The 25,807-nt window shown below is 42.7% G+C and overlaps 1 protein-coding gene across 3 annotated transcripts in view; it reads right to left on the bottom strand.

Annotated features, from left to right (window-relative positions):
* Window positions 1–25,807, bottom strand: part of cdc42se2 (CDC42 small effector 2) — a 318,114-nt gene that overhangs the window by 7,333 nt on the left and 284,974 nt on the right. For 2 of the 3 annotated variants that reach the window (XM_043714273.2, XM_043714265.2), the window contains exon 4: window positions 415–534. The exons of the other annotated variant lie outside the window; for it this stretch is intronic. In XM_043714273.2, coding sequence (XP_043570208.1) covers window positions 433–534 — 102 coding nt within the window. In that variant the 3' untranslated portion in view covers window positions 415–432. The remainder of the gene's footprint in view (window positions 1–414; window positions 535–25,807) is intronic. 3 annotated transcript variants of the gene reach the window in all.

Here is a 25,807-nt window from a genome sequence, read left to right as displayed (position 1 = left end):
CAATGTCTCAAACTGAACATTGCATTTTCTATGTGATATGCTTATCACAGTTGCAATATCTAGCACAATTTGTAAAATTGTGGAGTTATTTTCTCTTCATCCACTGTATTATCCAGAAATAAAAAAGACTGGATGTTCTGGAGAAACTTAGCAAGTCTGGCAGCAACTATGAGTAAAGAAAAAAATTTAACATTTTAAGTCCAGTGTGACGCTTCTTTGGAACCACCCGGACACAAAATGTTAACACTGCATTTCTCTCCCCAAAGATGCTGCTAGACCCGCTGAGCTTCTCAGTACTTTCAGTTTTTATTTCAGATTTTCAGAACCTGCTGCATTTCCTTGCATTATAGTTGTGACATCTGGTTTTGGTGAGGCAATTATATTCACTCTGGAAGATTAAGGCTTTGTACTTACACAGGTTTCATTTAAGTGTTATCCAGCCTTTGTGTCCACAAGCTGCATCTGAACATTAACTGGTATAGGCGGACCTACATAACCACCTTTGGACTGCATTTGATTCTGAATTGAGCTCACCTAAAGACAGAAACAGGAAAGGTCAGATGAAAAATGGCTGGTTTTGTCAGCACTGGACTACCACAGCTAACGTGCTGCAAAAAGACACACTGAGATTTTCACAGAGTGCTTACTTAACGAATGTTCAATTGCAAGGATGATGCTGACAATGACTGACTGTTTTTGCTCTCAACTAATGGTTCCAGCTGAAGTCAATGGTACAAATGCTAGAGATTTCATGAACCTGTGCTGAAGTCCAAGAACAATCATTTGGAGGCAAAAGATAATTTGAATGAGTCAAAGTATTATGCAGTGTCCTCAAGGGATAATGTTTGTTTTTCATAGGATTTCTTCTCACTATCTGGTGCATGGTTTACTCTTTGAAGATTGAAGGACGTTTTTACTTCCTCTCAAGTGAAAGAACAAATGGAAATGACCTGCTTCCATGCTATAGGGATTCTATGATTCTAGGAAAGTCATCTTGTGGAATCATGTATTTACTTTAAAAGCTGATATTAATCATTGCTGAATGTACATTACTAGAGATAATCTGCATACATCGCATTAACCAAGATCCTTTATATGTGTAAGTGTCAATTTTAGTTAAAAGAATATATCTCATTTTTGGAAATGGATTCATTAAGGGTGGATTCATTTTGGAATTTAAATTAGGATTTTCTTTAACCATGCAGACATGGAGCCATTACACACAAATACTACACTCCACAGGTTAATCCTTACCAGTTATAACAGCTAGGTTTAGGCTTTAGGTTTTATTGATACATGTACTCAAGTACAGAACTACAAGAATACAGTGAAAAGTTTACAATGTTGCATCTCATGGTGCCATCTTAGGTGAAGTGACTTCACCTGATGAAGGAGCAACACTTTGAAAGCTTCTGATTTCAAGTGAACCTATTAGACTATAATCTAGTGTCTGTGACTTCTCACTTAATTCATACAAGTGTCACATGAGTGCCCAAACAAAGCTATGTTTCACAAATAAAAAGAGCCGAGCCATCATAATTGGCTGTTAAAATCTGTAGAAAGAATTATTAATTTGTTCTCCACAAGAGAGAAACATGTCTTTATTATCTTCTAAAACATTTCTGAACCTAACTCCACAATAACTGTTATAGTCCAGAAGAGTATCATTTGATGCAAAATTAATCTGTCTGTACATTAACTGTGCTCAACAGTGATAGCAATCAGAATCTTTTCCAATAAAAGCAAAGTACTGTGGATGCTGAAAATTTGCTAAAAACTGAAACTTCTGGAGAAATGTCAGAAGAGTCATACTGAACTTGAAACATTAACTTTGTTTCTTCATAAATGCTGCTGGACCTGTGGGGTTTCTCCAACAAATTTTGTTGTTGGGAATTTTTCTACTTCTCTTCTTGCAGTTACGAATTAAAAACAATGGGAAATCTTCCTTAAGTGAAAAAGCTTTGGACCTTTTTAAGCCCTGGATTTTCTCAGTCACTCGGTGGCACATCCAAACTAGCAAATATACATTGAATATAGAAGTCTGGTCGTAATTTCTAGCAGAAAGCATTTTCATCAGAGGTAGGGCACAGTGGTTACCACTGCTGCCTCACAGCACCAGAGACCCGGGTTCAATTCCCGCCTCAGGCGACAGACTGTGTGGAGTTTGCACATTCTCCCCGTGTCTGTGTGGGTTTGCTCCGGTTTCTTCCCACAGTCCAAAAATGTGCAGGTTAGGTGAATTGGCCATGCTAAATTACCTGTAGCGTTAGGTGAAGGGGTAGCTGTAGGAGAATGGGTCTGGGTGGGTTGCGCTTCAGTGGGTCGGTGTGGACTTGTTGGGCCGAAGGGCCTGTTTCCATACTGTAAGTAATCTAAATCTAAACTGTAAGGGGAGGAAAGGGGCTAGAGGTCAGCCAAATATTAATGTAACCAGAACTCAACTGAATTCAAAGAGACCTATTACAAGGGTCTTATCTTACAGAATGCAAGCTATGACCTTTTTAGAGAACTTGTAAATGTTCATGAAGGTCTATAAAATTATGAACCAGTGAAGTTAGTGAAATCCTCAACTCCTTAAAAATTGATTTTTTTTCTGTTATAGAGTTTACAAGAATTAGTTCTAACAATTTCAATAGCTGTTTGTTGACGTAGTAAATATTCTCTTTAAAGTTCATTATTGCTTAGCTGCTTTTTAAAATTTATCAATAGCATCGTCCAGTGATTGGAACTAGATGTACCTCATTAACTATGAGATTCTAGACTGGAGTTGTTAACCTGGGGCAATCAGTAATGCCTTGGCTGACCAATATAACTAGGAAAGCCTTATTTTATTTTGATTTAATTTTTTATTTTGATTTATTTTGATTTATTTTTTATTTTGATTTAATTTTATTTTGTTTTATTTTGATTTAATCCCTACCCTTCCCTTCACTTTTTTGATCACGCAACATTGCCTTTTGATGAGAAGGGCATTGCTCGTCACTGGCCACCCTGGTGTTTTCTTTTTTCCTGGTGGTGGGAATTGAATAAAGATTTGTACACCTGTTGTCTTTCACTGTGTCTCACACCTGCACACACGCCACATAGGTGCTGGGGAAAATATAAGCACTACCGCAGTTAGGCAGTAGTGTGGGGATAAAGAAACAGGGAAAAAAAAACAGGAGATTTAGAGTCTCCTCAGTTTAGGGGACAGACTCCGTGGTGGGAAAAAAATAACTAGGAGAGTCCTCAGGGAGAGGAGGGCACTGCGAGATGTGCAGTGTTTTATTTCCCCCCTCTGATTCTATTTTGACTTAATCCCAGCCCTCTCCTTCACTTTTTTGATCACTCATCATTGTCCTTTATTGAGAAGAGTGCTGCTTATTACTGTTCACTCAGGTTCTTGCATTCTTCATGGTGGTGGAATACAAATAAAGATTTACGCACTTGTTGTTCTTCACTGTGTCCTACACCTGCACACACACAATATGGTTCCTGGGGAAAATAAGCACTACCGCACATAGGCGGTAGTGTGAGAGTTATATATATATATATGAAAAAAGAAGAGGTAAAAAAAGGAAAAAGAAATATAACTAGGAGAGCCTTTAGGGAGAGGTGGACACTGCGAGTCGTGGAGTGTTTTATTTCCCTCTCTGATTCTATTTTGATTTCATCCCAGCCCTCCCTTTCACTTTCTCGAACACTTAGGCATTGCCCTTTAATGAGAAGGGCACTGCTCATCACTGGCCACGCGGGTGGTTCTTTTCTTCCTGGTGGTGAAATGTCAATGAAGTTTTCTGCATTTGTCACTGTCTTCACTGTGTCTAACACCTGTACACACACAGCATGAGTGCTGGGGAAAAATAAGCACTGCCGCATTTGGGCAGGAGTGTGGGGGTTTGGAAAAAGAAAGAAAAGATAATCAGGAGAGCCTTTAGGAAGAAGTGGGCACTGTGAGGCATGGAGGGTTTCATTTCCCCCTCCAATTTTATTTTGATTTAATCCCGACTCTCCCTTTCACTTTTTTGTTCACTTCGACATTGCCCTTGAAGAGAAGGGCACTGTTTCTCACTGGCCACTCGAGTGTTTTTCTCCTGGTGGTGGAATACAAATGACGTTTTCTGCACTCGCAATTTCTTCACTGTGTCCGACACCTAGGGGCACATGACCTGGGTGCTGGGGAGTAATGAGCACTGCTGCTGTTTGGCAGTAGCATGGGGATTAAAAAATATACACATATAGAAACTGGGGATTCAGAAAATCATCAGTTCAGAAAAAAAATAACTGGGAAAGCATTCAGGGAGAGTTTGGCACTGCGGGTCGTGGAGTGTTTTATTTCCCCCTCCAATTCTATTTTGATATAACATCTGCAGACTACTTCACTTTTTTGTTCACTTAATCATTGCTCTTGAAGAGAAGCACACTGCTTGTCACTGGCCATTCAAGTGTTTTCTTCCTGGTGGTGCAATAAAGTTTTCTGCACTCATTATTTCTTCACAGTATCCTACACCTACATGCACATGACATGGGTGCTGGGAGAAATGGCAGTAGTGTGGGAGATTTTTAAAAAAGTAACCAGGAGATTAAAAAAACACAGGGGATTCAAAATCTCCTCACTTCAGGGACTCACTCTGAGCTGCCTGACCACAGCCAGAAATAAAAGGGGCACTTGGTAGTAGTATACTAGGCTCTGAAAAAAAAAAGGACAGCCTTCAGGGACAGGTGGACCTTGCGAGGTATGGAGTGCTTTGTTTCCCTTGCCAACTCTTTTTTGATACAAACTCTGCCCACTCCTTCCCTTTTTCGTTCACGTAGGCTTTGCCCTTGAAGGAAAGGCATTGATTGCAATTGGCCACTCATTTTTTTTTGCTGGTGGTGGGACATGAATAAGTTTTCTGCACTCGTTTCTTCACTGTGTCCTACACCTACATACACATGACATGGGGACTGGGGAGAGATCAGCACTCCTGCTAGGGAAGCATCCTTTCACTTTTTCTTTCACTCAGGCACTGCCCTTGAAGAGAAGAGCACTGCTTGTCACTAGCCAAAATAAGAGGGATTTTCAAAAAAATATAAACAGGGAAGTCAGCATCTCCACAGTTAAAAGAAGTACAACCAGGAGAGACTTCAGGGAAAGGTGGGCACCATGAAGCATGGAATGTTTTGTTTCCCTAGCCAACTTTATTTTGTTATAACTCCTGCCCTCCCATTCAATTTTTCATTCATATAGGCATTTCTCTTGAAGAGAAAGACACTGCTTGTCACTGGCCATTCAGGTGTGCATTATTTTCTACCTGGTGGTGCTATACGAACAAAGTTGTTTGCACTGAAGTGTGGGCGAATGAAAAACAATAAACAGGGGATTCAGAATCTCAGTTCAGAAAAAAAATTACCAAGAGAGCCTTCAGCCTTTATCTCCCCCTCCAACTGTATTTTGATATAAACCTTACTGCTCCCCCTTTCACTTTTTCTTTTACTTGGGTGTTGCCCTCGAAGAGAAGGACATTGCTCTTCACTGGCTACTCAGGTGTTTTCATCCTCAACTACATGCATACAACATTGGGTGCTGGGGAGAAATAAACACCATTCCTGTTAGGCAGTAGAGTGGAGATTAACTGAAAAAAATAACCAGGAGAGCCTTCAGGGAGAGGTGGGTACCGTGGGGCGTGGAGTGCTCTGTTTCTCCCGCCAACTCTGTTTTGCTAGTTTTGCTAGGATCCCTACCACCACCACCACCCCCCACCCTCTTTTCATTTACTAAGGAATTGCCCTTGAAGAGAAGGGCACTGCTTGTCACTGGCCACTCGGGTGTTATTTTCCTGGTGGTGGAACACAAATTAAGTTTTCTGCACTTGATGTTTCTTCATTGTGCCCTACACCTACATGCACACGACATGGGTATTAGGGACTAATGAGCACTAGTGCTGTTTAGCAGTAGTGTGGGGTATTAAAAAAAAATATAAAAACAGGGGATTCAGAAACTCCTCAGTTCAGAAAGAATTTGAAACTCTTGTCAAGAGAAAGAAGAAGTCTTATGTTAGGATGAGACATGAAAGCTCAGTTAGGGTGCTTGAGAGTTACAAGGTAGCCAGGGAAGACCTAAAGAGAGCTAAGAAGAGCCTCGAGGGGACATGAGAAGTTGTTGGTGGATAGGATTAAGGAAAACCCTAAAGTTTTCTATAGGTATATCAAGAATAAAAGAATGACGAGAAAAAGATTCGGGCCAGTCAAGGATAGTAGCAGAAAGTTGTGCAAGGAGTCCGAGGAGATGGGGAAGCGCTAAATGAATATTTTTCGACAGTATTCACACTGGAAAAAGACAATGTTGTTGAGGAGAATACTGAGATACAGGCTACTAAACTAGATGGGATTGAAGTTTACAAGGAGGAGATGTTAGCAATTCTGGAAAGTGTGAAATTAGATAAGTCCCCGGGGCCAGATGGGATTTATCCTAGGGTTCTTTGGGAAGCCAGGGAGGAGATTGCAGAGTCTTTGGCTTTGATCTTTATATTGTCATTGTCTAGAGGAATAGTACCAGGAGACTAGAGGATAGCAAATGTTGTCCCCTTGTTCAAGAAGGGAAGTAGAGACAACCTTGGCAATTATAGACCAGTAAGCCTTAATTCAATTGTGGGTAATGTGTTGGAAAAGGCTATTTGTGATCATCTAGAAAGGAATAAGTTGATTAGGGATCATCAACATGGTTTTGTGAAGGGTGGGTCGTGCCTCACAAATGTTATTGAGTTCTTTCAGAATGTGACCAAACAGGTGGATGAATGTAAAGCAATTGATGTGGTGTATATGGATTTCAGTAAGGCGTTTGATAAGGTTCCCCATGGTAGGTTATTGCACAAAATATGGAGGCATTGGATTGAGGGTTATTTAGAGACTTGGATCAGAAATTGGCTAGCTGAAAGAAGGCAGAGGGTGATGGTTGATGGGAAATGTTATTCCTGGAGTTCAGCTCCTAGTGGTATGCCGCAAGGATCTGTTTTGAGGCCGCTGCTGTTTGTTATTTTTATAAGTGACCTAGATGAGGGTGTAGAAGGATGGGTTGGTAAATTTGCAGATGACACTAAGTCAGTCGAGTTGTGGATAGTGCTGAAGGATGTTGAAGGTTGCAGAGGGAAATAGGTAAGCTGCAGAGCTGGGCTGAGAGGTGGCAAATGGAGTTTAATGTGGAAAAATGATTAACTTTGGAAGGAGCAACAGAAATAAAGAGTACTGGGCTAATGGTAAGATTTTTGGTAGTGTAGATGAACAGAGAGATCTCTGTGTCCATGTACAAAGATCCCTGAAGGTTTCCACCCAGGTTGATAGAATTGTTGAGAAGGCATATGGTGTGTTAGCTTATATTGGTAGAGGGATTCAGTTTTGGAAACACGAGGTCATGCTGCAGCTGCACAAAACTCTGCTGCGGCCGTACTTGGGGTACTGCGTGCAGCTCTGGTCAGCACATTATAGGAAGGATGTGGAAGCTTTGGAAAGGGCTCAGAGGAGATTTATTAGGATGTTGCCTGGTATGGAGGGAAGGTCTTATGAGGAAAGACTGAGGGACTTGAGGCTGTTTTCGTTAAGAGAGAAGAAGGTTGAGAGGTGACTTAATAGAGACATATAAGAGAATCTGAGGGTTAAATAGTGTGAACAGTCAGAGCCTTTTTCCTTGGATGGTGATGGCTGGCATAAGGGGACATAGCTTTAAATTGAGCCGCTCAGGAAGAGGTGGATACTTTAGAGGGTTGAGTGTTTTATTCCCCCCTCCAATTCTACTTTAATTTAATCCCTACCCTCCCCTTCAGTTTTTTGTTCACTTAGGCATTGCTCTTGAAGAGAAGTGCACTGCTTGTCACTGGCCACTGGAGTGTTTATTCCTGGTGGTGGAATAAAGTTTTCTGCACTCGTTGTTTCTTCACAGTGTCCTACACCTACATGCACACGACATGGGTGCTGGGAGAAATGAGCACTACTGCTGTTTGGTAGCAGTGTGGGAGACTTGAGAGAAACAAAAAATATAACCAGGAGAACAGAATCTAAAAAAAACGTATAACCAGGAGAGCCTTCAGGGAGAGATGGGCACAGTGGGGTGTGGAGTATTTTGTTCCCCCACCAACTCTATTGTGATTCAATCCCCACCTTCCTCTCCATTTTTGCATTCACTTAGGCAATGCCCTTGAAGAGCAGGGCCCTGCTCGTCATTGGTCACTTGGGTGTTTTCTTCCTGGTGGTGGAATGTGAATAATGCTTTCTACACTCAGTGTTTCTTCAGTGTCCGAAACCTACATGCATACTACATGGGTGCTGGGGAGAAATAAGCACTATTGTTGGTTGGCAGTAGAGTGGGGGATTTAAAAAAAAAAGTAACCAGGAGATTAAAGAAATAAACAGGGGATTCAGAATCTCCTAATCTCAGAGACTCACTCCAAGCTTCCTGACCAAAGCCAGCAAAAAAGGGTGACTTGGTGGTGGTATACCAACCTCTGAAAAAAATATAACCAGGAGAGCCTTCAGGAAGAGGTGGACCCTGCGAGGTGTGGACTTTTTGTTTCCCCTGCCAACATTATTTTGATATGAACCCTGCCTCCCCCTTCCCTTTTCTGCTTACGTAGGCATTGCCCTTGAAGAGAAGGGCACTGACTGTCACTGGCCACTCGGGGGCTTTTTCTTCCAGGTGGTGGAATATGAATAAAGTTTTCTGCACTCATTGTTTCTTCACTGTGCCCTACAGCATGGGTCCTGGGGAGAAATAAGCGCTACTGCTGTTTGACCATAGTGTGGGGGATTTTCAAAAACATATATAAACAGGGATTCAGAATCTCTTCATGTCAAGAAAATAATATATAATCAGGACAGCCTTCAGGGACAGGTGGGCATCATGAAGTATTGAGTGCTTTGTTTACCCCGCCAGCTTTTTTCTGTTATACCCCCTGCTCTCCCATTCACTTTTTCGTTCATGTAGGCATTGCCCTTGAAAAGAAGGACTCAGCTTGTCACCTGCTACTTGGGTGTATTTTATTTTCTACTTGGTGGTGGTATACAAATAACATTTTCTGCACTGGATATTTCTTTATTCTACACCTCCACACATGTGCTATGGTTGCTGGAAAACAAGCACTACTGTTGCTTGGCAGTAATGTGGGGAATTTTTAAAAAGTATAACCAGGAGATTAAAAAATTATAAACAGTGGATTCAGGATCTACTCACTTCAGGGACTGATTCAGAGTTGACTGACCACAGCCCGTAAGTAAAGGTGACTTAGTGACTGTGTACTGGCCTCTGAAATAAAACTATAACTAGGAGATCCATTGTAGGCACTGCGGAGTACTTTGTTTCTTCCGCCAACTTCATTTTGATATAAACCCTGCCCTCCCTTTCACTTTTTCACTCACTTAGGCATTATCCTTGAAGAGAAGGGCACTGCTTGTCACCGGCCACTCAGGCATTTTTATTTCCTGGTGGTAGAATATGAATAAAGTTTTTGGCACTCTTTGTTTTTTCACTGCATCCTAAAACTACACACGCATGACAAAAAAAAAAGGCAGGGATTCAAAAACTCCTCAGTTCAGAAAAAGGAGAGCCTTAAGGGAGAGTTGGGCACTGCAGGGCATGGAGTGTTTTATTTCCCCCTCCAATTCTATTTTGATATAACCCTTGCCTACCCCTTCACTTTTTCTTTCACGTAGGCATTGCCCTTGAAGAGAAGGGCACTGCGTGTCACTGGCCACTCAGCTGTTTTTTTCCTTCCTGGTGGGGGAATAAGAATAGAGATTTTTGCACTTGTTGTTTCTTCATTGTGTCCTACACCTACACGCACACAACATGGGTGCTGGGGAGAAATAAGCATGACTGCTGTTTGATGGTAGAGTGGAGGTTTACAAATAAAAACTGGAGATTAGAACTGCCTCCAAAAAAAAGGAGTGTCTTCAGGAAGAGATGGGTACTGTAGGGCATGGAGTGTTTTATCTCCACTGGATAGTAGAGATCCCCAATGGAGGGCTACGTGGGGGTCCTCCCCCTTACCTTTGGTGATCAGGGGTGGAGGGTATTGCATGCAGCAGTCTTGTGTAATGGTAGGTTGTAGTGGTTCACAGACTCCCAGCCCAATTGTTTGTGCTGTGGAGTCCATGGACCATGTATTGTGGGCATGGGCCCTTCCTTTTTAGTTTTCTTAAAGATCTTATTTTATGTTTTTGGCTCAAGTGGCTGTCAGAGGTGGATGATGAGATGGAAATGTGTTGCTGGAAAAGCGCAGCAGGTCAGGCAGCATCTAGGGAACAGGAGAATCGACGTTTCGGGCATTAGCCCTTCTGTCAGAGGTGGATGGGTTGGGGAGGTGCCTATGGCTGCAAGGGTGACCAGGGCCTCGGCTGGATGCTGCCACATGATTTGACAAAAAGGCCAATAGTAGACATCTGGCTTGCGACCATTGTCATTCAACGCCTTAAAATGGAGGTGTTTGGACCTGACCTGTGCACCAATTGGAAGATACTCAGGTCATACAGCCGTAGCATCATGACACAGAGACAGGCATTTTGACCCAAACTGGTTCATGCTAGCCAAAATGTCTCTCCACACTAACCCCATTTCCCTGCACTTGGCCTTTTAATCCTTTCCTATCCACGTACTTCTCCAAACGCATTTTAAATGATGCTAATGTATCTACCTCAACCACTTCCTCTGGCAGCTCATTCCAAATGTGTACCACTCTCTGTGTAAAAAGGTTGCCCCTCAGTTACCCTTTTATTCTTGTCGTTCTAATCTTAAATTGATGCCCTCTTGACCTCGATTCCCCAACCCTGGGAAAAAGACTGAGTGCATTCACCCTATCCATGCCTCACCTGATCGAATACTCCTCCATAAGGTCCCCTCTCTTAGTGTCCTATGCTCTAAAGAAAAACTCCTAGCTTGTTGAATCTCTCCCCATAACTCAAACCATTGAGTCTAGGCAACATTTTTATAAATATCTTTTGCACTCTTTCCAGTTTAATAACACCCTTCCTATAACAAGGTGACCAAAACCGAACACAATACTCTAAGTGTGGCCTCATCAACGTCCTGTATAATTGCCAAATAACTTCCCAACTTCTATACTCAATGCCTTGACTGATGAAGGCCAGCATGCCAAAAAGCTTCTTCACTGTCCTGTCTACCTGTGACTCCACTTTCAGAGAACTGTGAACCTGAATTCCAAGATCCCTCCACTCCAGTACACTCCTTAAGTCCCCACTGTTCACTATGAAACTCCTACCTTGATTTGACTTTCCAACATGCAAGACCTCACACTTAACAATATTAAACTTCATTTGCCATTTCTCAGTGCATTTCCACAGCTGATCAAGGTCTTGCTGCAATTTCTGATAACCTTTCTCACTGTCCACGATACTGCCTACTTTTGTGTCATCAGCAAACTTACTAATTATGGCTTGTACATTCTCATCCAAATCATTGACATAGATAACAAAGAATAATGGGGCCAGCAGCACCCCCTGAGACACTTCACTAGTCACTTTCAGTAAGATTAGGGAGGGTGGTAAAAAAGGAGGGGGGGTGACATTGCTAATTAGAAATGGTATAACGGCTGCAGAAAGGCAGTTCGAGGGGGATCTGCCTTTGGAGGTAGTATGGGCTGAAGTCAGAAATAGGAAAGGTGCAGTCACCTTGTTGGGTGTTTACTATAGGCCCCCCAATAGCAGCAGAGATGTGGAGAAACAGATTGGGAAACGGATTTTGGAAAGGTGCAGAAGCCACAGGGTAGTAGTCATGGGCGATTTCAACTTCCCAAATATTGATTGGAAGCTCTTTAGATCAAGTAGATTGGATGGGGCGGTGTTTGTGCAGTGTGTCCAGGAAGCTTTTCTAACTCAGTATGTAGATTGTCCGACCAGAGGGGAGGCCATATTGGATTTGGTACTTGGTAATGAACCGGGACAAGTGATGGGCTTGTTAGTGGGTGTACATTTTGGTGATGGTGACCACAATTCTGTGACTTTCACCTTGGTTATGGAGAGAGATAGGTGCGTGCAACAGGGTAGGTTTTACAATTGGGGGAAGGGTAGATAAGATGCTGTAAGACAGGATCTGAGGAGCATAAGTTGGGAGCATAGGCTGTCAGGGAAGGATGTCGTGGAAATGTGGAACTTTTTCAAGGAACAGATACGACGTGTCCTTGATATGTATGTACCTGTCAGGCAGGAAAGAGATGGTCGTGTGAGGGAACCTTGGTTGACGAGGGAGGTTGAATGTCTTGTAAAGAGGAAGAAGGAGGCTTACATAAGGTTGAGGAAACAAGGTTCAGACAGAGCACTGGAGGGATACAGGATAGCCAGAAGGGAGCTGAAGAAAGGGATTAGGAGAGCTAAGAGAGGGCATGAAAAATCTTTGGTGGATAGGATCAAGGATAACCCCAAGGCATTTTATGCGTATGTGAGAAACATGAGAATGACGAGAACGAGGGTAGGTCCGATCAAGGACAGTAGTGGGAGACTGTGTTTTGAGTCGGAAGAGATAGGAGAGGTCTTGAATGAGTACTTTTCTTCAGTATTTACAAACGAGAGGGACCGTATTGTTGAAGAGGAGAGTGTGAAACGGACTGGTAAGCTAGAAGAGATACTTGTTAGGAAGGAAGATGTGTTGGACATTTTGAACAACTTGAAGATAGACAAGTCCCCCGGGCCTGACGGGATATATCCTAGGATTATGTGGGAAGCAAGAGAGGAAATTGTAGAACCGTTGGCAATGATCTTTTTGTCTTCACTGTCAACGGGGGTGGTACCAGAGGACTGGAGAGTGGCGAATGTTGTGCCCCTGTTCAAAAAAGGGAATATGGATAACCCCGGGAATTACAGGCCAGTTAGTCTTACTTCGGTGGTAGGCAAAGTAATGGAAAGGGTACTGAGGGATAGGATTTATGAGTATCTAGAAAGACACTGCTTGATTAGGGACAGCGAGCACGGATTTGTGAAGGGTAGGTCTTGCCTTACAAGTCTTATTGAATTCTTTGAGGGGGTGACCAAGCATGTGGATGAGGGTAGAGCAGTGGATGTAGTGTACATGGATTTTAGTAAGGCATTTGATAAGGTTCCCCATGGTAGGCTTATGCGGAAAGTCAGGAGGCATGGGATAGAGGGAAATTTGGCCAGTTGGATAGAAAACTGGCTAACTGGTCGAAGTCAGAGAGTGGTGGTAGATGGTAAATATTCAGCCTGGAGCCCAGTTACAAGTGGAGTTCTGCAGAGATCAGTTCTGGGTCCTCTGCTGTTTGTAATTTTTATTAATGACTTGGAAGAGGGAGTCGAAGGGTGGGTCAGTAAATTTGCAGATGATATGAAGATTGGTGGAGTTGTGGATAGTGAGGAGGGCTGTTGTCGGCTGCAAAGGGACTTAGATATGATGCAGAGCTGGGCTGAGGAGTGGCAGATGGAGTTCAACCCTGCCAAGTGTGAGGTTATCCATTTTGGAAGGACAAATAAGAATGCAGAATACAGGGTTAACGGTAGGGTTCTTAGTAAGGTGGAGGAGCAGAGAGATCTATGTTCATAGATCTTTGAAAGTTACCACTCAGGTGGATAGAGCTTGTAAGAAGACCTATGGTGTATTAGCGTTCATTAGCAGAGGGATTGAATTCAAGAGTCGTGAAGTGATGTTGCAACTGTACAGGACTTTGGTTAGGCCACATTTGGAGTGATCTGTGCAGTTCTGGTCGCCTCACTTTAGGAAAGATGTGGAAGCTTTGGAGAGGGTGCAGAGAAGATTTACCAGGATGTTGCCTGGAATGGAGAATAGGTCGTACGAGGATAGGTTGAGAGTGCTAGGCCTTTTCTCATTGGAACGGCGAAGGATGAGGGGTGACTTGATAGAGGTTTATAAGATGATCAGAGGAATAGATAGAGTAGACAGTCAGAAACTTTTTCCCTGGGTACAACAGAGTGTTACAAGGGGACATAAATTTAAGGTGAAGGGTGGAAGGTATAGGGGGGATGTCAGGGGTAGGTTCTTTACCCAGAGAGTGGTGGGGGCATGGAATGCGCTTCCTGTGGGAGTGGCAGAGTCAGAATCATTGGCGACCTTTAAGCGGCAATTGAATAGGTACATGGATGGGTGCTTAAGCTAGGTCAAATGTTCGGCACAACATCGTGGGCCGAAGGGCCTGTTCTGTGTTGTATTGTTCTATGTCACAGGCCTCAAATCTGACAAGCATCCTTCCACTATTACACTCTGTTTCCTACCATCAAGCCAATTTTGTATCCAGTTTACTAGGTGTGCAGTGGAATCCCGTCAGCACGTTACCTGCTTGGATGGAATTTCACATTAGCCCCAGGATCCCATATTTCTCACGGGAGTATGTGCCCCACAACCTGAGCTGCTTCCAGAATTTTACTTTTGTCTCGTTCAAAGATGTAAATCGGCAGGCCCTGCACACCATCTGCTTCTTTTTCCTCTTCCACTACCCGGACATGCCTTGGCATGCCCACTTACCTCCTGGCGATGGACGATCCCCAGTTGAGGGTTCTCAATGTGGGAGTCCTCTCTCTTTCCTTTGGGGATCTGGGGTGAAGGGTGCTGCATACACCATTCCCATGCAACTGCAGATTGCAGTGGTTCAAGGACTCCCAGCCCAACTGTTTGTTCTGTGGCATTGTGCACCATGTATATGTTGGGTGCGGGCACTTCATTCTCTTTTTAGTTATCTGAAAAACCTTCACCTCTGCCTTTTGTTTGCACTTCAGTCCCATGCTCTTGGTCTTTGGGCACCCAATGCGGACAGGAAAGGGTCTCCTCATGGATCTGTTCCTGAGCCTGGCCAGGCTATCCATTAATAAGTCCAGGCAGCAGGCTGTGAAGGGGGTTGTTATGGCTGATTGCCTACTCCTCTTTCGCAGTTATGTTTGCGACCGGGTATTCCTGAAGATGGAGCACATGAAGTGTACCAATACTCTCGAGGTCTTCAGGGAGAGGTGGGCACTGCGAGGCATGGAGTGCTTTATTTCCCCTTCAATTCTATTTTGATTTAATCCCTACTCTCCCGTTCATTCGCTTGCTCATGTTTGCTTGTCACTAACCACTTGGGAGGTTTTCTTCCTGGAGATGGAATGATAATAAAGCTTTCTGCACTTGATGTTTCTTCACTGTGTCCTACACCTACACACACAAAACACTAGGTGCTGGGAGAAAATAGGTACTACTGCTGTTTGGCAGCAGTGCACAGGTTTTTAAAGTAAAGAAAAAAAATACAACCAGGAAATTAGAATCTGCTCAGTTAAAGTCTGACTCCGAGCTGGCTGACCACAACCAGTGTATTGTGCACTAGTAAATAAAGGGTGACTTGGTGACAGGACATTGGCCTCTGTGCAGTTATTTCATAAGTATGAGACACAAATTGGTTGACAACTCAAAGAGGTTATTAAAGGGCTGGCTATCTTAGATGTATGGTAATGAATGCATTTGTTTCTATTAGTGCTAAATTACTTGTGAGGATTCAAATGTATTGAATGAGCTGTCAAGACTAAGAAGATTTCTACTATATAGTGAAATCGTTTAATAGGTATCGAGAACATTATTTCATCTCAGCTTGGCTCTTGACGTACGTCCATGTTGAATATTTGGTGAGTTGGAAGGAAATCATAATGGCAAAGAGGAATTGGTTGGTGAATTGGCATGAGTTAGCACTAAGCTGACATTGGGTTGGCATGAAGGTTTGATAACCCATTTTTCTTTCCTATTCATGTTCTGAACTGTGCCAAGAACTGTCCCTTAAAAGAAAAGCTTAAGTCTGATTGCTACTCCTAAGTCACAGCATTCACAATCTAGTGAAATGCTAGGTGGGGTGGGGAAGTAAACCTGGGTCAATTTGCCATCGAAGCTTTATTCATTTTTGCTTAACTGCTTGATCTATCTCTAACTCAATCCCATGCATAAGAGCAAAATTTACAGCCTTTTCGGCAATCTGATACAATAGGGTCTATCTCCATTCTGCATCACTCCCCATTGTTACCTCGTTAGTACTACTTAAATGTCAAAGGAAGTGAATACATTTCTAAGCTTACAAAACAAAGTGCAACATCATCAGCGTAAGGAGATAACTTATTAAAATGCTGCAACCTTTTTAAGGGCTATCATTTTCAATTATTCATTATCAGTAAAACAAAAATACAGCACAGATGAGCACTTCATTAGTTAATTTCAACGATTGAGAAATATAAAGCGGTACGGTAGCACAGTGGTTAGCACTGCTGCCTCACAGCGCCAGAGACCTGGGTTCAATTCCTGCCTCGGGCAACTGTCTTTGTGGAGTTTGCACATACTCCCCATGTCTGCGTGGGTTTCCTCTGGGTGCACCAGTTTCCTCCCACAGTCCAAAAATATGCAGGTTAGGTGAATTGGCCATGCTAAATTGCCCGTAGTGTTAGGTGAAGGGGTAAATGTAGGGGAATGGGTCTGGGTGGGTTGTGCTTAGGTGGGTCGGTGTGGACTTGTTGGGCCGAAGGGCCTGTTTCCACACTGTAAGTAATCTAATCTAATTTGGTTTCTTGCTTCAAATACACTGATACTTTGTATGTTTGGGAAATGCAAATACAGCATCTTTGTTGAGTTAGTGCTAACTCAGGATTTTAGTCAAATACAATCTAAACAAAAATAACACCAACTTACTGAAGTTTAACCTAGAAGGAAAGACTATATGGTGCTACAAATCCAATGTTGGTTAACACTTTCACAAGATATTTTTCCCCCAGCCCTCTAGTAATAAAATCAACTGACATCACCTCTGTGCATGCACATCCTGTAATGAGCAGAATGCATCATATACCATGACCTTGGCTTGGAAAAACAGTCTAATATTTCTTGAGACTAGTGCTGAGAGAATAACTCTCAGGTCAAAATTTGGGCTATGTTTCTAAGTTTGCTGAATTTGAGTCTTTTACTTCCCTAATCAAAATGAGCTTTATATTTCTCAATCCTTGAAGGTTAATAAATTAGTTAGTGTTTTCTATGTGTATTACTTGTACTTCAAAATGCCCAAAATACTTTCCTGTTTTCCAAAGTAAATCTCAGTTATTGGTGATCTTTAAGTTCTGTCAGAAAAAGAAAGCAGGAGTTCTTCATATCTTTAAATTGTTCTTTGACAATAATTGACATCCTTTAGCTGCATTATTTACTACAGGACACCTAAATGCTTGAACTAACTAAATTTTAGGATATAAATAAATTTGAAATCCAACAGAACCCTGGCGTTGTAGCTGTTCTATTGTTGTGTTTTATTTCTTGAAGATCTATTAAAAATGTGACAGCGATATACTAATATTTCCTGATGGCAACTGCATGCTTATTGCTGACTCCCTAGACTATACGTGAGATTGTTTTAGTTGAATTACAGATTTTCTTTTAATGCTGAAAATTACCATAGCTCCTTAGGGTACATTCAGAGAACTGGAGCAAACTGGAACTAATACTGCCCAGCCAAAGGGGCAACATGGTGGCTCAGTGGTTAGCATTGCAGCCTCTCAGCACCAGGGACCCAGATTCGATTCTCACCTCGGGTGACCGTGTGGAATTTGCACATTCTCCCCGTGTCTGCGTGGGTGTCCTCCGTGTGCTCTGGTTTCCTATCACAGTCTAAAGATGTGCAGGTTATGTGAATTGGCCATGCTAAATTGCCCATAGTGTTAACTGCACTAGATTAGATTCCCTGCAGTGTGGAATCAGGCCCTTTGGCCCAACTAGTCCACACCGACCCTCCGAAGAGTAACCCACCCAGACTCATTCCCCAAATATACCCCTGACTAATGCACATAACTCTATGGGCAACTTAGCATGGCTGAAAATGTGTTGCTGGAAAAGCGCAGCAGGTCAGGCAGCATCCAGGGAACAGGAGAATCGACGTTTCGGGCATAAGCCCTTCTTCAGGAAAAACTTCACCTAACCTGCACATCTTGGGACTGTGGGAGGAAACCTGAGTGCCCAGAGGAAAATCATGCAGACACAGGGAGAATGTGCAAACTCCACACAGACAGTCGCCCGAGGCTGGAATCGAATGTGGGTCCCAGGTGCTGTGAGGCAGCAGTGCTAACCACTGAGCCACTGTGCCGCCCCGATTAGTCAGAGGGAAATGGGTCTGGGTGGGTTACTCTTTGGAGGGTCGGTGTTGACTTGTTGGACCGAAGAGCCTGTTTCCACACTGTAGGGGAGTCTAATCTAAAAAACCTAATGTAGAAAATTAAAAATATTTTAAACGTTTAATTATTTGGCTGATGCACATAATGAAGTAGCTTACTGAGCACAACATGCACTGTCATTTACCCTCTAACTCCCCAAAAGGAGCTACAACATAGGTGTAATTCAGTTCTTTGTAATCATACATAACATCATTTACAGAAGGAGTAAAAGTGTTGTGAAAGCATACCAGTACGAAAAATAACCTGAAAAGAGGAAGTGCTATTTTTATCATATCAAGCAGAATTCAGCTGGCAGCTGCAATGTTAAAACAAAAGAACAGCTTAACTGTAGCTTAGTTTTTAAGAACTTACGTCAATTTGCTGTTAATTTAGAGGAATTATTCATGCAAGGTTTGGCTGTGCTATATGCAAAATAAGTTACCAACTGCTCATAAAAATGGATTAAAAATGATCATATGAACAACTTTCAATCTTAGCAGATAAAATATTTTAAAAGAAGATAATTTACTATTCAAAAAAAAGTGTATTTTCCCTCCTTTTTCCTTCACATTTTAAATCTTACCCTCCAGGGCCTGTTGCATTAACTCCTACCTGTATCAATTAGAACATAACTAGTAAAATTGTTAACAGTCCTTGTTAAATTAGAAATTAAATGAGCACTTCCATATACAATGCTGATCTATATCCCTTTAGAATTACCATATAGATAATGGACAAATTGCAGCCTTAGATCTGACTGTTGGATCACATTTCAGCCTTGCTTCAATTTACAGAAGCTACTGAAGACTTAACTTGTAAGCAGCTGGTGTCAGAAACACATAAAGGACTTGAAGATAGTCATTTAGCTTTAGTAAGACCTCAAAATGAAATCTGGCCACAGTTTCCGATTTATGTTATTATTAATGTTCTATGTTGAGAATTTGTATGTTGAGATGTTATGCTTATTTAGGAGATAGAGAAAGTCAACATATTACTTTGATGTTTGGATTTTTCAAGAATGAATCTAATTTTTTTTATTTTTGTAATACCAGAAACAGGATTTAAATGGATATGGCTCTTATTAGCAACTTAGTTCTCATGTAAAAGGCTAAATTTATTGGTGCATTAACTCTCGGGGAAGTACTTCCTAAACTGGATCCAGAGAAATTGTGAACTGGTTGAACCATTGTTTGAAACTTAGCACAGGGCAGATTAGAGGCATAGAACTCTTTACTTCAGTGCTGATGCTTTTTGGGCCTAATACCCTAATTCCGCTCCCATACCTCATGTCTGTGCTGGTCTAGGAAGCATTGCACAGACTGCTTGTAAACGGGAAGGCTGGAATAAAGGCTCTGTCTACAACTGGAATATGGAAGAACTTAGTAGTCTCTCAATCATTGCCATTACGCTTAATGTGGATGTAAAATCCTTATTAGGATTGGTTTTAATCATGAAATTCAATCAGTTACATGGGAGTATTTGAAGACAGAGTATCATGTGTGGGAGCAAAGATGGCATTTCAGTATCTAAACCACCAGCAATATTTGAGCTTTGCACCAGGTATTCAGGCACTGACAAAGCAGGAACTGTAATTTATGATTTCGTCGTTGTCTATGCAATGCACAACAAAGACTTTCAATTGGTGTCAGGAGTTACTTAAGACAAAGAAGATTCTTCTGTATCATTAAGCCATTTAAAGGCCTGAGAATTTTAAACTTGTAAGATCAGAACTTCACAACCTCATTTAACCTAAAAGTCTTTAGATTACATTAAAAAATGCAATTATTCTCACAACTGTTCGACAGACTGTAGTCTTTAACAATAATTGTCAATGTTCTGCATAAGAACATTTAGGTTGCAGATTTACTGTCTTAGTTCATTTTACCAACACATGTCATTTCAAAAATGCCACAAGTAATTTGCAGACAGAATTTAATTAAGGAAATAATAATAACTAAACTCTCAATTTGGAGATGCCGGTGTTGGACTGGGGTGTACAAGGTTAAAAATCACACAACACCAGGTTATAGTCCAACAAGTTTAACTGGAAGCACACTAGCTTTCGGAGCGACACTCCTTCAGCAGTCTCAGAGGTGGGTGCCGCAGGGAGTGGAGTGCATTATTTCCCCCTCCAACTCTATTTTGATTTAATCCCTGCCCTCCCCTTCACTGTTTGATCACACAGCATTACCCTTTGATGTGAAGGGCACTGCTTGTCGCTGGCCACTCGGGTGTTTCCTTTCTTCCTGGTGGTGGAAATTGAATAAAGATTCGTACACCTGGTGTCTCTCACTGTGTCTCACACCTGCACACACACAACATGGGTGCTGGGGAAAAAATAAGCACTACCGCAGTTAGACGGGAGTGTGGGGGGTTTAAAATAAATAAATAAATAAAAACAGGAGTGTCAGATATCTTGCTCACTCTAAGATATGGCTCTGAAGGAGCTGGACCAGTATTCAAGGACTCTCCTGAAAAAAAAACAGGAGTGTCAGAGGTTCGGTTCACTCAGTGCTGGTTCTGAGGGAGCTGGATCAGTGTGTGCGTGCGTGCAAGGACTCAACAAAAAAAAAATAAACAGCAGTCTCAGAGGTGGGCACCGCAGGTACTGGAGTGCATTATTTCCCCCTCCAATTCTATTTTGATTTAATCCCTGCCCTCCCCTTCACTGTTTGATCACGCAGCATTGCCCTTTGATGTGAAGAACACTGCTTGACACAGGCCACTCGGGTGTTTCTTTTCTTCCTGGTAGTGGAAATTTGAATAAAGATTCGTGCACCTTGTGTCTTTCACTGTGTCTCACACCTGCACACACACAACATGGGTGCTGGGAAAAAATAAGCATGACCATAGTTAGGCGGTAGTGTGGGGATAAAAAAGACAAAAAAAAAGGAGCATCAGGGGTTCTGCTCACTCTGAGAACAAAAAAGAAAAAAAGAAAAAACAAAAAAGAACAAAAAGGAAGTAAACAGGAGTGTTACCGCAGTTAGGCGGTAATGTGGGGATAAAAAAGACAAAAAAAAAGGAGCATCAGGGGTTCTGCTCACTCTGAGAACAAAAAAGAAAAAAAGAAAAAACAAAAAAGAACAAAAAGGAAGTAAACAGGAGTGTTACCGCAGTTAGGCGGTAATGTGGGGATAAAAAAGACAAAAAAAAAGGAGCATCAGGGGTTCTGCTCACTCTGAGAACAAAAAAGAAAAAAAGAAAAAACAAAAAAGAACAAAAAGGAAGTAAACAGGAGTGTTACCGCAGTTAGGCGGTAATGTGGGGGTAAAAAAAAAGATAAACAATAGTCTCAGAGGTGGGCACTGCAGGGAGTGGAGTGCATTATTTCCCCGTCCAATTCTATTTTGATTTAATCCCTGCCCTCCCCTTCACCGTTTGATCACGCAGCATTGTCCTTTGATGTGAAGGGTACTGCTTGTCACTGGCCACTCGGGTGTTTCCTTTCTTTCATGTGGTAGAGATTTGAATAAAGATTCATGCACCTTGTGTCTTTCACTGTGTCTCACGCCTGCCCACACACAACATGGGTGCTGGGGAAAAAAATAAGCACTACTGCAGTTAGGTGGTAGAATGAGGGTAAATTTAAAAAAAGAAAAAATAAATAAACAGCAGTCTCAGAGGTGGGCATTGCAGGGAGTGGAGTGCATTATTTCCCCCGCCAACTCCATTTTGATTTAATCCCTACCCTTCCCTTCACTGTTTGATCACACAGCATTGCCCTTTGATGTCAAGGGCAATGCTTGTACACCTTGTGTCTTTCACTGTGTCTCACACCTGCACACACACGACATGGGTGCTGGGGAATAATAAGCACTACTGCAGTTAGATAATAGTGTGGGGGTAATAATAAAAAAAGAAAAAAAAGAACAGGAGTGTCAGAGGTTCTGTTCACTCTGACAGCTGGCTGTGAGCGAACTGGACCAGTGTCAAGAACACCCCATGTGTAAATAAAGGGTAACTTGGTGATGGCATACCAGCCTCTATAAAAAAAAATAAACAAGAGTGTCAGACAGCCTGTTCACTCTGAGAGCTAGCTCTGAGAAAGCTGGATCAGTATCAAGTACAATACACATGTAAATAAAGGGTGACTTGGTGGTGAGATACTGATCTCTGTGGAGTTACTTCAGTGTAACAAGAGAAAAGCATGCTCCTGAAGAAATTGGCTTGCAACTGTCATTGGGGAAAGCATTTCTGGCATCATGCTGTTATTTGGGAAGCTTGAAAAAAAAGCAAAAAAAAAAAACCAGCAGTCTCAGAGGTAGGCACTGCAGGGAGTAGAGTGTATTATTTTCCCCTACAACTCTATTTTGATTTAATCCCTGCCATCCCCTTCACTGTTTGATCACGCAGCATTGCCCTCGAAGAAGGGGATTGCTGGTCACTGGCCACTTGGGTGTTTCCTTTCTTCCTGGTGGTGGAAATTGTAAAAAGATTTGTACTCCTTGTGTCTTTCATTGTGTCTCACACCGGCACACATACACACAACATGGGTGTTAGGCAAAATATAATAAACAGCAGTCTCAGGGATTTTTCTCACTAGCGGGATTGGTTCTAGTCCATGTACTATGCAAATAGAACATAGAACATAGAACAGTACAGCACAGAACAGGCCCTTCAGCCCACGATGTTGTGCCAACCATTGATCCTCATGTATGTACCCTCACATTTCTGTGACCATATGCATGTCCAGTAGTCTCTTAAATGTCCCCAATGACCTTGCTTCCACAACTGCTGCTGGCAACGCATTCCATGCTCTCACAACTCTCTGTGTAAAGAACCCGCCTCTGACATCCCCTCTATACTTTCCCCCAACCAGCTTAAAACTATGACCCCTCGTGTTAGCCATTTCTGCCCTGGGAAATAGTCTCTGGCTATCGACTCTATCTATGCCTCTCTTTATCTTGTATACCTGAATTAGGTCCCCTCTCCTCCTCCTTTTCTCCAATGAAAAAAGTTCGAGCTCAGTCAACCTCTCTTCATAAGATAAGCCCTCCAGTCCAGGCAGCATCCTGGTAAACCTCCTCTGAACCCTCTCCAAAGCATCCACATCTTTCCTATAATAGGGCGACCAGAACTGGATGCAGTATTCCAAGTGCGGTCTAACCAAAGTTTTATAGAGATGCAACAAGATCTCACGACTCTTAAACTCAATCCCCCTGTTAATGAAAGCCAAAACACCATGTGCTTTCTTAACAACCCTGTCCACTTGGGTGGCAATTTTAAGGGATCTATGTACCTGCACACCAAGATCCCTCTGTTCCTCCACACTGCCAAGAACCCTATCCTTAATCCTGTACTCAGCTTTCAAATTTGACCTTCCAAAATGCATCATCTCGCATTTATCCAGGTTGAACTCCATCTGCCACCTCTCAGCCCATCTCTGCATCCTGTCAATGTCCCACTGCAGCCTACAACAATCCTCTATACTGTCAACGACACCTCCAACCTTTGTCTGCAAACTTGCTGACCCATCCTTCAATCCCCTCATCCAAGTCATTAATAAAAATTACAAACAGTAGAGGCCCAAGGACAGAGCCCTGTGGAACACCACTCACCACAGACTTCCAGGCAGAATATTTTCCTTCTACTACCACTCGCTGTCTTCTGTTGGCCAGCCAATTCTGTATCCAGACAGCTAAGTTCCCCTGTATCCCATTCCTCCTGACCTTCTGAATGAGCCTACCATGGGGAACCTTATCAAATGCCTTGCTGAAGTCCATATACACCACATCCACAGCTCGACCCTCATCAACTTTTCTAGTTACATCCTCAAAGAACTCGATAAGGTTTGTGAGGCATGACCTGCCCCTCACAAAGCCGTGTTGACTGCATTTAATCAAGCCATGCTCTTCCAGATGGTCATAAATCCTAACCCTCAGGATCCTTTCTAACACCTTGCAGACGACAGACATGAGACTTACTGGTCTGTAATTGTCGGGGATTTCCCTATTTCCTTTCTTGAAGAGAGGAATTACATTTGCCTCTCTCCAGTCCTCAGGTAAGACTCCAGTGGACAGTGAGGATGCAAAGATCTTCGCAAGCGGTGAAGCAATTGCATTTCTCATTTCCCAAAGCAGCCGAGGACAAATCTGGTCCGGGCCTGGTGACTTGTCAATCTTAATGTTTGACAAAATTTTCAGCACATCAACTTCCTCTATCTCTATCCATTCCAGCATGCACACTTGCTCTTCAAAGGTTTCATTCACTACAAAGTTCGTTTCTTTTGTAAAGACAGAAGCAAAAAACTCATTTAGGGCTTCCCCTACCTCCTCAGACTCCACACACAAGTTCCCTATGTTATCCCTGATCAGCCCTCCTCTTTCTTTGACCATTCTCTTATTCCTCACATAAGTGTAAAATGCCTTTGTGTTCTCCCTAATCTGTTCTGCCAAGCCTTTCTTGTGCCCCCTCCTGGCTCTCCTCAGACCATTTTTGAGCTCCTTCCTCGTCTGCCTGTAATCCTCTAGAGCTTGACCCTAGCATCCTACACCTTATGTAAGCTACCTTCTTCCTTTTGACGAGAAGCTCCACTGCTTTCGTCATCCAAGGTTCCTTTATCTTACCACTTCCTGCCTGTCTCAGAGGGACATATTTATTCATCACTTGCAACAACTGTTCCTTAAACAGTCTCCACATGTCTATAGTGCCTTTACCATAGAACAATTGCTCCCAATCCATGCTTCCTAACTCATGTCTAATCGCATCACAGTTTCCTCTTCCCCAATTAAATAACCTCCCATTTTGCCTAATCCTCTCCTTCTCCATAGCTATGTAGAATGTGAGGTAGTTGTGGTCACTATCACCAAAATGCTCTCCCACCACCTGCCCCGGCTCGTTTCCGAGCACCAAGTCTAGAATGGCCTCTCCCCTCGTCGGCCTGTCAACGTACTGAGTTAGGAAACCCTCCTGAACACACCTTACAAAAACAGCCCCATTCAAATCTTCTGCTCGAAGGAGGTTCGAATCAATATTGGGAAAGTTAAAGTCACCCATTACAAAAACCCTACTACGTCCACACTTTTCCAAAATCTGCCGACCTATGCTTTCTTCAATCTCCCTGCTGCTATTGGGGGGCCTGTAGTAAACCCCTAACGAGGTGACTGCTCCCTTGCTGTTCCTTATTTCCACCCATACTGACTAGGTAGGCAGATCTTCCTCGACAATGGGAGCTTCTGTAGCTGTGAGGGGGTGTAGCTCTCTGATTAGTAGTGCTACACCCCCTCCTCTTTCTCCCCCCTCCCTATTCTTTTTAAATGCTCTAAACCCTGGAACATCCAGCAACTATTCCTGCCCCTGAGAAACCCATGTCTCTGTTATGGCCACAACATCATAGCACCAGGTACTGATCCATGCTCCAAGTTCATCACTTTTATTCCTGATACTCCTTGCATTAAAGCAAACACACTTTAACTGATCCTTTGGTTCCTTCCCAGGAAATTCCTTCCCATTAGCTGGTCTACCTCTTGCTATTGCCTCATCTACATCAACTCTCACCTCCGGTATAAAGGGTGACTGAGTGAGAGGAGACTGGCCTCCGTGGAGTTATTTCAGGTTATAACAGGATCAGATTTGGCAGTGATGGACCAGTTCTCAGATATCTGTCAGTACGCTACTTCCTTGCTCACATTCTAAGAAAGGACAAAAGGCAAATTATCTCTGAGGTGACAGGACATAT

The sequence above is a fragment of the Chiloscyllium plagiosum genome, unplaced genomic scaffold (assembly GCF_037043375.1).
Source record: "Chiloscyllium plagiosum isolate Xiang-an unplaced genomic scaffold, Cpla_swu_hap1 HiC_scaffold_2, whole genome shotgun sequence".
NCBI classification, from domain to species: Eukaryota; Metazoa; Chordata; class Chondrichthyes; order Orectolobiformes; family Hemiscylliidae; genus Chiloscyllium; species Chiloscyllium plagiosum.
This window is presented reverse-complemented; position numbering and strand designations above follow the sequence as displayed.